This window comes from Haliotis asinina, chromosome 13 (genome assembly GCF_037392515.1).
Source record: "Haliotis asinina isolate JCU_RB_2024 chromosome 13, JCU_Hal_asi_v2, whole genome shotgun sequence".
NCBI lineage: Eukaryota > Metazoa > Mollusca > Gastropoda > Lepetellida > Haliotidae > Haliotis > Haliotis asinina.
In genome coordinates this window covers 34,616,358-34,629,977 of record NC_090292.1, presented here as the reverse complement: position 1 = coordinate 34,629,977, position 13,620 = coordinate 34,616,358, and the positions used below count along the sequence as shown (strand labels likewise).

At 39.8% G+C, this 13,620-nt stretch overlaps 1 protein-coding gene across 2 annotated transcripts in view; it reads right to left on the bottom strand.

Annotated features, from left to right (window-relative positions):
* Positions 1-13,620, bottom strand: part of LOC137260322 (sodium- and chloride-dependent taurine transporter-like) — a 65,252-nt gene that overhangs the window by 14,351 nt on the left and 37,281 nt on the right. The window contains exons 1-4 of one of the 2 annotated variants that reach the window (XM_067797999.1): positions 8,162-8,184; positions 3,352-3,559; positions 2,063-2,200; positions 838-1,012 (exon numbers count right to left, since the gene is read on the bottom strand). In XM_067797999.1, coding sequence (XP_067654100.1) covers positions 838-1,012; positions 2,063-2,200; positions 3,352-3,439 — 401 coding nt within the window. In that variant the 5' untranslated portion in view covers positions 3,440-3,559; positions 8,162-8,184. Of the gene's footprint in view, positions 1-837; positions 1,013-2,062; positions 2,201-3,351; positions 3,560-8,161; positions 8,185-13,620 lie in introns of those variants that run through there. The other variant, XM_067797998.1, reaches the window with a different exon arrangement.

Sequence of the window (13,620 nt, the reverse complement as noted above, 5' to 3'; positions counted from 1 at the left end):
AGTATGGCTTGTACTCACTAGGGGCACCTAATGAGGGGAAAACAACTACTAAACATCCTAGTGCAACCAACTGTGGCAATATTTTTGTTTTCTCCTTGAACTGTTGCATCTGAAGTCATTTCACACATGAATGTTTATTTATTTGAAATCTAAACAAGTTAAAGTAGTTTCATTCTCTGAATGCCAGACAAAAACTTGAAACTCAGACAAAGCCTGTTTAAGGGGTAACAGGGGCAGAGAGCTCTAAATCAATGTGAAAGAATCTGGTACTTTTTGCAAAAGTCACCTATACTACTGATGCATCAATAGTTTTTCATCTCTACCATCAGTTATTTGCTACAGGAGGCTCAACAGTTGCAATCCATCGATAATCTGATGCAACATTACATCTCTGGTACTTACTGACATAAAGATAGTGACACTGGCCACAGAAAACTGTGCTCAAAGGAAAAATTACCGCACCCAATTTCAAAAGTCAATATGTTTTACTTAAAGGAAGTAAAAATATCTGTATGTTGAAGTGGTGAGGGGGACTGTCTGGAGCTGGGCACTTCATACCGCAGGTAACAGGTACCTGAGTTGACTTGTGACACCGAGTGAGTGAATATTGGTTTACACCACATTTAGCAATATTTCTGTAGTGTCACACTGGGGGACACCTGAAATGGATTTCACCCACTGTACCCATGTGGGGGATCAAACCTGGCTACTGACATTTTTCAGTAATAAAAATAAATCTTGGATTTACTGAGGCACAACCAAAGCAAGCTTCAAATGACCATTGACAACAAACAAGTTGTTGCAGTTGTTTTTGTGTCCGTTACCATGATTACTTACTTCACATCTGAAAGGCCATCATAGCAGAAGGACTGGTCCACTATTGCCTTACAGTTGCCCCACACATACGGCTGCTCGGAGATGGCAATAAAGGCGTAGGTACCGAACTGGGCCACAATGGGGGCAAGGTTGGTGAGTCTCAGCAGCATGTCTATGACAGCCACAACACCCACACCTGTCACACAGACACAGAGGGACTAAACATGGCAGAAATGGCAACAACTAACAAGTTGTGGTGTTCAGAATAACTGAAATATTTGAAGATTGGTCCCAGTTACCAAATACCAAGCAATCGATATTACTTTCTCCTTTTCGAACACAAGTGATTTGGGTACTACTGTTTGAAACACTTGGAAGTTCTCAGGGTCTCAATTCTTAGAAAACTCTCTTTACCTGCTGAAAAGTCATGACTGAATATTTCTCAAGGACTGCAGGAAGTTTATGTTCATGACATACAAGTCATCACTTTAAAGTATCAAGTTACATAGTTTTACCTTGAATGTGAAGTTTGCAAATGCAAATAAAATTTGCTCAGTTTCTAAATAACAACAAATAACCATGCTACACCTATCTGCCATAACAACCTGAATGGGAAAATCTAAAAATGATGCTTAGGAATTTTTCAGTTCATGATTGCTTGTTGGTAATCAACCAATCATCAGTTGTGACATTTCAACCAATACCCAACTCTACTAACAAGGGTAGTAGCGAGCACAGCTCACATACCCCTGCTTTCCACTCAGGGACAAGGAAATGACTGATACAGATTATACAAATGGTACATATGACATGAAACACCATGAAATGTGAACAGTAAACATCACATTTTGCAAAAAGAATAACATAAGGCAAATCTGTTGGTCATGAACCTAGCATGTATAGTTTTGATGATATGCTCTAGACAAGACAACCATCAAACACATTTTGCACTATGTTGTGTTTCCATGGAAACAGCAAAAAACTGACAAACTTCAAATTAGCACAAGACTCATCTATGGATGTTGATTAACTGTGTGGAGTTTGGTAAGTCTTACAAGAAAACTTCAGGAGAGGTGCTCTAGACATAGTTTCAGACTGAAGGGATGGTATAAATGCTATATAACCCCATTACTTTGTAGGTAGGGTATAATCATACCATCTGTAGAAAACTATACCAATTTAGCTATTCATGATTTAACAAGTACAAGCATGATAAGTTTTCATCAGTCCACTTGGATATACTTACCTTTCCAGATAGGGAAGAACATAGAGAATATACCCACAATGCCCTTCTGTAGGTAGCCACCCAGCTTCAGCTGGATGTACAGGGCTGGGGTACAGATGAAGAATGTCAGGAGGTACAGCGCGATCACCGACATCCCCCCTGAAACAACAATATGACAATAACAGTCCACTTTTACAGTGCCATTCCAGGATGAATATTTTACTGTGAGGAGTTAGAAGGTTAATAGCCACATGACTCACCCCACCCGGTACCCATTTTCTGCTTGGTGAACAAACAGTGGCAATTTTGAAGAAACTCTGGTGCCACATGAATAACATGCACATCCATTCGGGGCAGAATTGATGTTTTAGAAACTTAGGAGTCACCGATCAAGGGACTCTGCGGGTCCAACGTTGCTTATCCTCAGCTGATTTGTGACCTGAGCTCAATACACTGGACCACACACCACCACAGTACACAGTGGAGAGTGGGTGGGTGGGTGAGTGAGCCTGAGGTGATAAAGGCTTTAGATGTTCACCATTCAGGTTCAGCTAAAGATGCCAACCCCTAAGTGTTGCAAATAGAGGTTTCAAAGATAAAATTAGTAGTCTAACCATAAAATTAGTAGCCAATTAAATAGTTCAAATCACGATGAATTTTGAGGAAAATAACATAACATTATTCAAGAATGAAGCTTTTTTTTCACATAGGGCAGATTTCCAAATTGTCAGCTGTACATTTCTTCTAGTCGTCTCCTTTTGGTGAAAATGTACTTAATTAACAAAAATATATGTTTTTGTCTATATATCCAAATTGTAAGAAACTTTGTCCAAATTAGTAGAATTTCTAGTATAGTCACATGGAATTAGATTGAGGATAAAATGCGTAGCGACCACGATAAAATCACCGAGGCTGACACGTTTGGTTCCACCCACAAGGGAAGGTGCTGACAAACATCACCTGGGCATATAAGGACTGCATGAAACCTTCACAAAATCTGACTCCGATATGAGAGAGGAACACTATGTGTTGCACTTCAAACCTCTGTTGTGACGATCGCTTTACACGTGGGTACAATGTGTGAAGCCTATTTCTGTTTTCCCATGCTGTGATATTGCTGGAATATTGCATAAAGCAGCATAAAACCATACTCACTCACTCACTTACTCTACTGTAATACACAAGTGACTTTAAAATACAGACGTAACATAACTTTAGATAACACTCCCTTCATAAATGCTCACCAAGTTCTCTCCATGAATTTTAATGACAACCTTGCTGCAAATCTATGACTTGATCACATAACTTACCCTCTGGGGGCCTCATGAAGGACAGGTAGCAGGTGAACAGCGATATGAAGATGAACTGCATGGGGTTCCAAGGAGCTATCTCACCCATGATGCTGATTTGTTGGTCTTAGCTGTCAATCACTTGCAGTATCCAATCAAAGTGTTTGTAAAGACTCCACCCAGAAGTGCAACTGTACTTTCAATGTCATGAACAAACCATGGTTGAGATCTGAAACAAAGTTTGAAATAACTGATAAACGTATATAATGGTGTACATTCGTATGAATGCTAGTTATTGCTCCAAGTACTGGGTGACGCAGTCATGTGCAGGAGTGTGGGTGAAAAAAACATAAACTTTTACCCATGATCAGCAGATGACACCTGAAATAAATCAACTCCTGTCAAGGAATTCTATAAAAATAATAATAACAGCCACTTATGAAGCGCCTGTTTCCAAACACTTGCACATGCTCACAGTGCTACTACATTATTACCCCAGATAACCCAAGCTGCCTGTGTGGCGCTAGAACGTAAACAGTCAAATGACTTATCCCACCAGGTACCCATTCATTGATGGGTGAACAGAGGCAGTTTTGAACACACTCACTTGCCTGAGACCACATGAATCACATGTGCTTTGTAGCGGGACATGAGTAACGTCCTAGAAACTCTCAGGAGTCAAGCTGCCATATCCTTCTTCAACAACTTACACATGCATATTTGATTTCACATGCCCACACTTCCATTTACTAGTTCACTACATGGCTGAAAAAGGGGCCCATACCCTTGAGAAAGAGGTAATGCACCTTTCATTTTCACCCATGGTCATTTAATCAACTTTCAGGGCAAAAGGGGAAGGCATGGGGGGTGTGGGAGGTCTCAGGGAGAGGGTGGTTGTAGTGTGTACACCAACCCCCATCCCTTCCCCTCCTCTAGATGCGCCTATGTAGTAACTGTGTTTAATCCCTAACATGACGTGTATTACTCCTCTCTAAATTGCACTGAGTATTCATGCAGTGTCGAAGTTTAAATCAGTCAAACATTTTCAGATTGCTTAAAATTGAAACCACACCGGCCATTGAGTCAACCCAAATTGCCAGGAGCAGAGGCATGTTTCATTGCTTTGTTAAAGGTCAGATGCAACGTAAAACACAAATTTTCAAAGCAGATTCTGATACCTTTTGGTATGTACTTACTGAAACAAATCATCAAAAATGCCAATTCAACATATAAAGTTGAAAAATATGCGATGAAAAGGTCGTGAGCATTAGTCTTATCTTGGCTTTTTTACACAATCAAGTAAATAATCTACTCGTTACATAAAAAAACTTGTTGATTGTGGTAAGCACCCACTGTCACAGAGAAAGCTCAGTGTCTGCCTGCCTTGTCTGCTAAAGACAACATGCAATACACAGCTTCAATCATTGACCACATGTAATTTGAACGTAACGCCTATTAGGCTATATGCCATAAACAAAATAAATTGATTTAGGACTCCTGCACCCTGAGTCCTGTTTCTGCCACGTTATGTAATCAGGTAGGTGTGATACTTGTACACATGACATTTTATTATGTCTGTGGGTTGCAAACAAACTACATCGATCTTTCTCGGATGACTGGATCTGATGGAAACTGGTGCAAACTCTTCTCAAGCCCTGCTTTGTACTTGGACGAATGACAGTTTCCAGCCATGCAGTAGTTCACCATCTCTTATGAGATGATTTCTGATTAGATCAAACGTAAATTCAGAGAACGTCTATTTACAAAACCCAACATCTCTATATACATTCTTTATGGATAACAACTTCTTCTAGTTTATATGATTTTGTTTGACAATAGTATTTGAATCCATACTGAAACGATGCATCAAGTACACAAAAAGAAGTTGTTATCCATAAAGAATCTTACTTTCTTGTGACTCGCCATACTTCTAAAATGCCCATTAAAATAATAATCTTTCTGTACACACAATGAGCCCTCGGCGTATCATCAAATGAACCAGCCAATCGTAAGCTGTCGTTCCACGTGAGTGCACACCCACCAGCTATGACTGGGTTCAGTCTCCTGAGGGCTTCTTTTCGAGGGAAATAAGCCCAAGCACAAAATATTGCACTTTTGAATAGTGATTGTACACTTATAATTTTGTTTATTTGTTTTCTTATAAGCAGCAATGTATATTATATGTCATGAATAAGAGACAATTGTGCTTTAATTATGTTTGATTTTGTGGTTGCATGTTTTTGATTAATGCTACCTCTTTATCAGTTGGAATGAGAACTTAGTCTTCAGGAATTACCAACTGACAGCTATGAGTGAGTGAGTGAGGATGTGCGTGTGTGAGTGTGTGAGTTTAAGTTTCCATCGCCTTAACCAAAATTCCAGCAGTATCACTGTTGGGGACAGCAGGAACTAGCTTCACACATCGTGCCCATGTAGAGAATCCAACTCCGGTCTTCAAAGCGATGAGCAAATGCCTCAACCACTAGGCTACCCCTGTGTCACCATTTTTATAGGAATGCTGCACTTGTGCTATAACACACCCTTACACACTGTGCACTTTATGTCTGCTTGTAGCAAAAAACATTACCAAATGGAAACCAATTTCCACTGGAATAAGAAATACTATGTTATCTGTCAATAGTGTCATCTCAGCTGATTTGTTTTCTTGGCTATAATCACCAGGAGTCAAAGAAAGGCATTCTCATACCAGCATATATTTCATATGACATGTATTAGTAGCCATGGCAACAGGCAATACGTGAGACATTGAAAACAAAATTGTCTGCTTCTGAGTTTGGAACAGATGGAATGAAACCTCATACAATAAAGAGATTCACCCAGTCATAAACACCAGCACTGACTCTCAGTATGGACTTTACTACCGCGGACAACAACTAGAAGTATTATGTAGCCTCATGTAAGAATGTCGAGTTTTGATTGGTCCACGTGATATAAATACCATGTACGTCCATCACGATCCGCGAGCGGGAGTATAAAAGTCGTGTATTCCCGCTACAAAAGTCGTATCACCCCGCTACGCCTCAGTGACGACGCAAAGTGAGAAAATTAAGGTCAGATGATCAGCTGGTGTCAACATGGCAGCAAGTCGATTTGATGTGCGTTGTTTGCTTTGATTTAGTGAAAACATTCAGCTAGATACATGCGTTATCACATCGTGTCTCGGGAAATACAGGGTTTTATCAGTCCCTCGTAAGCCGGAGGCTCGGGGAATACAACCTTACTCACGACTGATAAAACCCCATATTTCCCAGAGACACGATGTGATAACTTATATTATGAAACCACACAGCAGGAAATGCTGCCAAGATGAAGTACTACACAGCAATGATAGAACTGTGATGTGAAGTTCCGCATCCTATTAAAGATCACACTGTTTCCCCACCTTACTTGTGATTACCACTTACAAAAGAAGACAATACAGCATCTTCTTCCTAACTGCACTATGCCCAACATTTCCCATGCTTTGTCCCCCATGATATTGCTGAAATAATGCTCCCTCTGTGATATTGCTAGGATTTTGCCTCCCCATGGTGTTGCTGGAATATTGCTCCCCCTGTCATGTTGCTGGAGTATTGCTGCTACTCCCCCCCCACAACCACCCTTAACACTACTACAAGGGGGCTATGGCACCCATCAACATAATTAATGAGCAAAAGATATATTGCTACACTTGATGTTTCACGTGTATCATGTCATGTTATCATTACGAGGTGTGAATAGACAACTGGAGATGGGACACAGCATTAAAAATATTGTTTCATTTCAGACACAGTAATAAAGGAATTTAAAGAATTTTCTGAATTACATCCTCTTTTCGTTTGCTAAAATGACAATAAAAACAATATGTAATCCTGAAAAATTGTTATGTTCATCAAATAACATGTTTAAAATGCGAATGAAGCGTCTACATGACAGTGGCATATGTTCAAGGGTATCAAAATACCCTAGCACCATAGAGCAGTGTTTACCCAAGACTGGATAATGGTCTGTTGAAATTTCCATGTTTTCCAGGTCTTGTGAGAACCCTGTCAAATGACACTCACTCACTCCATGCTTTGGTGTAGTATTTCAGTCAGATCAGCTTTAAAAAGGAACTAGATAACATAAAGGTTTCATCTGGTGAGAATTGAAATGCTGAGCCTGTTCGTATTAAGTTGACAATGTATTTCACCATTTGCTTGTAATGTTCTTAAAACCATTGCACCAAATCTCGTGATCATAACTATGTTTTTTGGCTGGATACAGCACAACATATTTCACCGGTGCTTTGGAATATAATATTCCAAGGAGTTAATGTACAAGTGACTGTGAAAATGGCCAGTCAAAGTTAAGGCTAGTGGAATACATAGCGTCAATGAGACACAAGAATTCCAGTTTACATACAAATGTTGGTGCAGGCACTAGCAAAAGAAATAGACCAAATGGGTAATTTTGTCAGATTTTGTCAGAGCACAGACTGCCTGATAAGATCATAAAGAAAATTACTTTTAGAGAGGGTTGGGTAACATTATGATGTCAACGTCCATCACCATCCTATGTACATTAGTTTTCTAATATAAACATTTGTTGAAGGTATTAATTAAACCACTGCATATGGACTTAACTATTACATACAATATAACCACGTCAGTTTGTCCTCTTCCACATGTCACATCTGAGTTCACTCTGTTAGTTCCCAGATGATGATGATGATGATGATGATGATGGTGGTGGTGATTAATAAAGAAGTGTTTTTCAATTAGCCAGAAGGAGAAACACACTGCATACAATGATGATTACAGAAGACTTCAGTACATACAGTCTATTCTACTGGAGCAACAGGCGGACGATCCCAGGTCACAGGATGTTCCTTGATACAAGCAGGAATGTTGGTGTGTCAAGCACTTCCTTCACACTAGGATGGTGATGATTCATTAAACTAGCAATTCCTAAGAGCATTCTTGTTTAAGACAGCACAGGCATTCTCTGCAATTTATGCACCTTATTTGAATTCACAAATGTACATGAAAAATTGTTCTCCTTTTTTATAGTGATTCAAGTAGTTTCAAATACTAAATCTGGGATTAAACTTTCTCAGTATAGTACAGATTCTAGTATTTGGATACCACAAAAATGGTAGTCCAGACCACAGATTTTGTTTTACCATGTGTGATAAATAGCCAGCCTGTGGTTAGTGAAAATCCAGTTGTATCCATGCTAGTGATATTGACACACTCTCAACCTTGATGAGTTATTATACACTTTTCTACCATGGTTTGACAAAATGTTCATCATGTTAGAAGCTTAATGATGAAACAAGTGTCTACAATCAAATTTCAGGCTACTGACTCATCTTGTGGGCTAGCAACATTCCAGCATAGCTGGCCCGGCCGGCTAGCAACATTCCAACATGGCTGGCCCAGCTGGCTAGCAACATTCCAGCATGGCTGGCCTGACCGGCTAGTAACATTCCAGCATGGCTGGCCTGACCGGCTAGTAACATTACAGCATGGCTGGCCCGACCGGCAAGCAAAGTTTGGAAACTATTTCTCACACTGTATGTACCTCTCTGATAAGTGAAAAATACTGACAGACATCAAACTCAGAAACACACACAAAAAAACTCACAGAAACACTGTCCATTCAGTGACCCTGATGATACCCATGCATCTAACAGATTCTCTGGGCTATCACAGATCAGTTCTGTAGTAGGTACAAGGGTGACTGACAGATGCATGGGAAAGTTGGTGACATCATTACACCTGCACAACTCATTCTGCTTATTATAAGTTTGTTTCATCAACTCATCAAAATGTGATGATTCTGTCAAGATACACGGATCTAGGAGAACACTGGTTTTGAACAGACCTGGAAAGGTTCTCCCAGCATCAGTGTACTTCATTTGCCACTGACATCAAGCTTCAAAGAAAATCAATGAAAAATCTTGACTTTCAATCAACGTCACAGTATGTATTTTACATGATGCCTGCAAAAACTCGCTTTCATGAACTTTGATATAAATGTTGTGTGTAAGTCACAAGTCTGACTTGAATCCCAGTCAAGCTGTGCAAACACAAGTTCCATCACAGGCATCTTAGGCTATGTTCTGAACGGCAATTAGACCTGATCTTTTCTAAATCATCTGATTTCAACTAGTGTGTCTGGTGCATATTTGTTGTAAGATACTGTACAAGTGGTTCAATGTGATGACCCTTTAAGAAGACACCTCCAGACACAGAGAAGACATTTCAACTGTAATATAATACAGTGACTGTTTCCATTGTGTCATAAGTTATTTACTAAGGACATAAAATGAACTCAAAGAGAAATTGTTGTAGTGTCACTTGTATCACTTACTAGTTTTTATGAGTGGGGAGGACTGGCTGGTAGAAGAGTCAGGTGTGTGATTTGCATGTGTAAAACTGAAATTTCACTACACATGCTTGTTGATTACCTGACTGTAAGAACTTTCTAGATCTTGTTAGTGAGCACATCATCAAATGAAACCAAATGGACTGTTGGGAAAATGTGATGCGTTCATCTTACTGTTGTCACAATGTTTGATCCTTCTGTATGACCATATTTGCATTTTATCACTTGTTCTTCCTGCTGAAGGCTGCAAATGTGATACTGTGTCATCTTGAAGATTTCACCTATATCCTACTGCCATCTGATGTGACAGGAAGGAACCTGACAGCCCAAGGTTGACTCCCTGACAGTGGCTAGAATTTACTCTTTCAGTTAGTGACATTTGACAATGTTCCATCAAGTTTTCACCCTGAGAATGCCTTCACACTGTCTGCTAGTGGTGAGAGACATGTGACATGGTAGGCTAACAAGAAATACTACTATTACAGAATTAGAATGGTTCCTGGGACAGCCCCAGGCAGGAAACTGAAGTGATTAGTGTTAGCCACTGACATTCAGATCATGTGCTGTTGATGTACTCATATGTAATATAGTTCACCCAGGTAAAGGCCTGCCTTCTGGGTCCAGTCAGCTCCACAGAAAGTTTGATTTTTGTTCATAAAAAGCATATCTATCTTTAAGATAAACTTTATGTTGCAACAAAGGCACTGATTGTAGACACAAGGAAAACACGGACACAGCTACCACATATCACACCAGTACTGGACCCAGGTATTAACATACAATACCAATACTGGATGCTGGTATTACCACACATCATACCAGTACTGGACACTGGTATTACCACATATCATACCAGTACTTAACACTGGCATTACCACACATCACACCAGCACTGGACACTGGTATTACCATGTATAATACCAGTACTGGACACTGGTATTACCACACATCATACCAGCACTGGACACTGGTATTACCATGTATCATACCAGCACTGGACACTGGTATTACCATACCAGCACTGGACACTGGTATTACCACACATCATACCAGCACTGGACACTGGTATTACCACACATCATACCAGTACTTGACATTGGTATTACCACACATCATACCAGCACTGGACACAGGTATTACCACAAACAATATACCTGTACTGAGATGAATATCTGAGATCACAAGGTGTACTTCTCTCTGCTGGGTGTCAGAGTATGGCTTGAACTGGATGTGATGTGGGCTTTTGTCTAGTTAATTATAATCTGAATGTATTGTCCCTGTCACAGCCTGCAAATCTTTGTTGGTCAACTTGAGACCTGTGGAAACTGAGATCATATGATATGAAATTTTACCCTGGTCATCAAATTTCTTTCTCAATTCTGTAAGAATGGCACTTATTTATCAAACCTGGGGACTACTCTCAGAAGCTGTGTATATATTTCAGTGCTATGTAAGCATGGATACTGGACATCAACTAACACAGGAGACATAATTCAGCCATCTATGGATGGTCACTGCTAAAAGAAAACTTTATTCCATTGCTTTTTGACAGACAGATGCCAGAAATGTCTGACATCCACCTCGACAAACATCTAAATGGAAGAACATCTTGTCTCATGAATTTTTATCTGACACCTAATATGGTATTTTATCAAGTTTCAGATCATCTGAATTTGAGATAGTGTTACTTTTCTATATGTAATACTTGAACAGTCTGTTATATAATATACTGAATGCCCTAGAATGTGCAATATGAATGGAGTTCACTGAAGTCAGAAAAGACATTATTGTTCATACATTCTTGAGGAAAAAATTTCATATCCACTAACTACCAGCTGTATCACTGACATGCTGTTTCTCATCATGATCCAGGTGACTTATCTCTTGCCAGTCACTCAGTGCTAATTCAGGTTAGCAATAAGATTGACTGAACATCTACCACTGTCACCTGTGAATGGCAGGTGCCCTTAAGGCAACTGCCACTGGCAACTGCCATTGGAGCAGAAGGACAAATGTGTACCTAGTACTTGTCCAGGTGAGCTACAAGGTTGACAGGCTCCTACCACTGGTGCAGGTGAGCTACAAGGCTGACAGGTTCCTACTACTGGTGCAGGTGAGCTACAAGGTTGACAGGCTTCTACCACTTTGTGAGGTGAAATACAAGGCATACCAGCCACCTACCTCTTGCTTTACAACAAGCAGCAAATTCCATTACATGTGGAGGTTTCTCATCTTGATGTATTGTATAGCAGCTACTATAGCTACTATAGATTAGGTTTAATGGAAATTCTATTGTGTCCAAAGCTTAATTAAAATTTTCTTGAGAGCTCCGTACAACAACAATTCCCCTGTTACATTTAAATACAACAGTATTGCTGGATGCATCTAATTAACATCTGCCGATGTATTTTCCAAATGTTTTTTTTAACAAAAAACAAGACACAATACAAAGCAACTTGTTGTAAGCAGGATCTTTTCCTACGAACATGAAAAAAAATTTAATTATTGCGTTGTAATTGATCTTCCATGACAACACACTTCCTTAAAAAAAATCTGTACACTTAAAACAACTGAACTTCCGAAGGATTTGCAACCACTCATCTAGGGTACTGTAACCCAAGGCAAGCTCTGGGCTAATGTGATCGTAACTCTCATACTTTAACTCTGACTTACAACAGACATTCTCAAGAACTATTCTGTACAATGGCACCCAGGTCCATATTCCCCACTAACTAAGCCAAATGAACTCTGCCCTTCTGACAATTATTTGGGTCAAAAATGGCCTTTGCATCTGAGTGAGTGAAGGCTGTATCACTGGTTATATCACATCCACATCATTATCACGCAACTGGAACAAATATCATTACATCTACAGGAAAACAGCACTCATGACTAGCAACAATTATGGGCAATTATAATTATCTCTATGATTACCCTAAAAATACCATATTCCACACAACTGCTTGACAATGCAACCTTTTCTTCAGAATCATAAGCCGTCCTTACTCCGCCTCATCAGTCGTGCACTAATGCTAATTGCCTGAATTAGCAGGATAAATATCACATGACGTTGTAGATGTCAGCATCAAAACCTTGTTAATCATCAATAATGAGCAGCAAATTTCAGAATGTGTGGGCATTTGCCTGGTGAAAACATGGCAGACCAGCGTACATAGCGACTGAGACAGCAATTAACATGCAATTTACAAGCCTGGTGTTTGATTCATATCTTAATGAGAGTAATGTGCTGCATGCTGGGAATGGAGATTAGCAGGATAAGATGGAAGGCTGCGAGGATGCCTCCATACTCATCACATAACACATTCACGTCTCATTATCTCTCTAGAAACATGTTTCTGTTTATGACATGAAACAACAAACTCTCTCTCTGACTGTGCACTCTCCACCCCATGTCTGACTCCTCAACTTTTAATGGGATTAACTAAAATAAAACCCCCAATGATTTGGTGCATAACAAGAGATCGACCCCAATATGTGGCTGATAATCAAATGATCGCTTTTGTGTTCCATCATAGAAGTGGCACATAGTTTGATTCCTGTACCTCCACTGCCCACAACTGAACCTCAAACAGATCCATTGTAAAAACTTCCACACTGTCGCAGCCCAATCATTCTGATAACTGTATCTGATGAGAGGGGACAAAAACATGATGCAACACCACAATCTCACTTGGCATTGTGCCATGTTGGTGAAATGTGTGAAGAAATGTTGTAAATCCCTGTGTGTGAGTTGGGTAGAGCCATTCTTCATGTGCTGATTGATCATTATCACCAGGACTGATTGTAATCTGTTATAGATCACATCAAATCAATGTTTCCAGATATTCTCTCAGTATGTTATAACATTCATAACGCCCAATGATTCTAAGAGGCCTGGATCTTCGATGCATGCTAGTC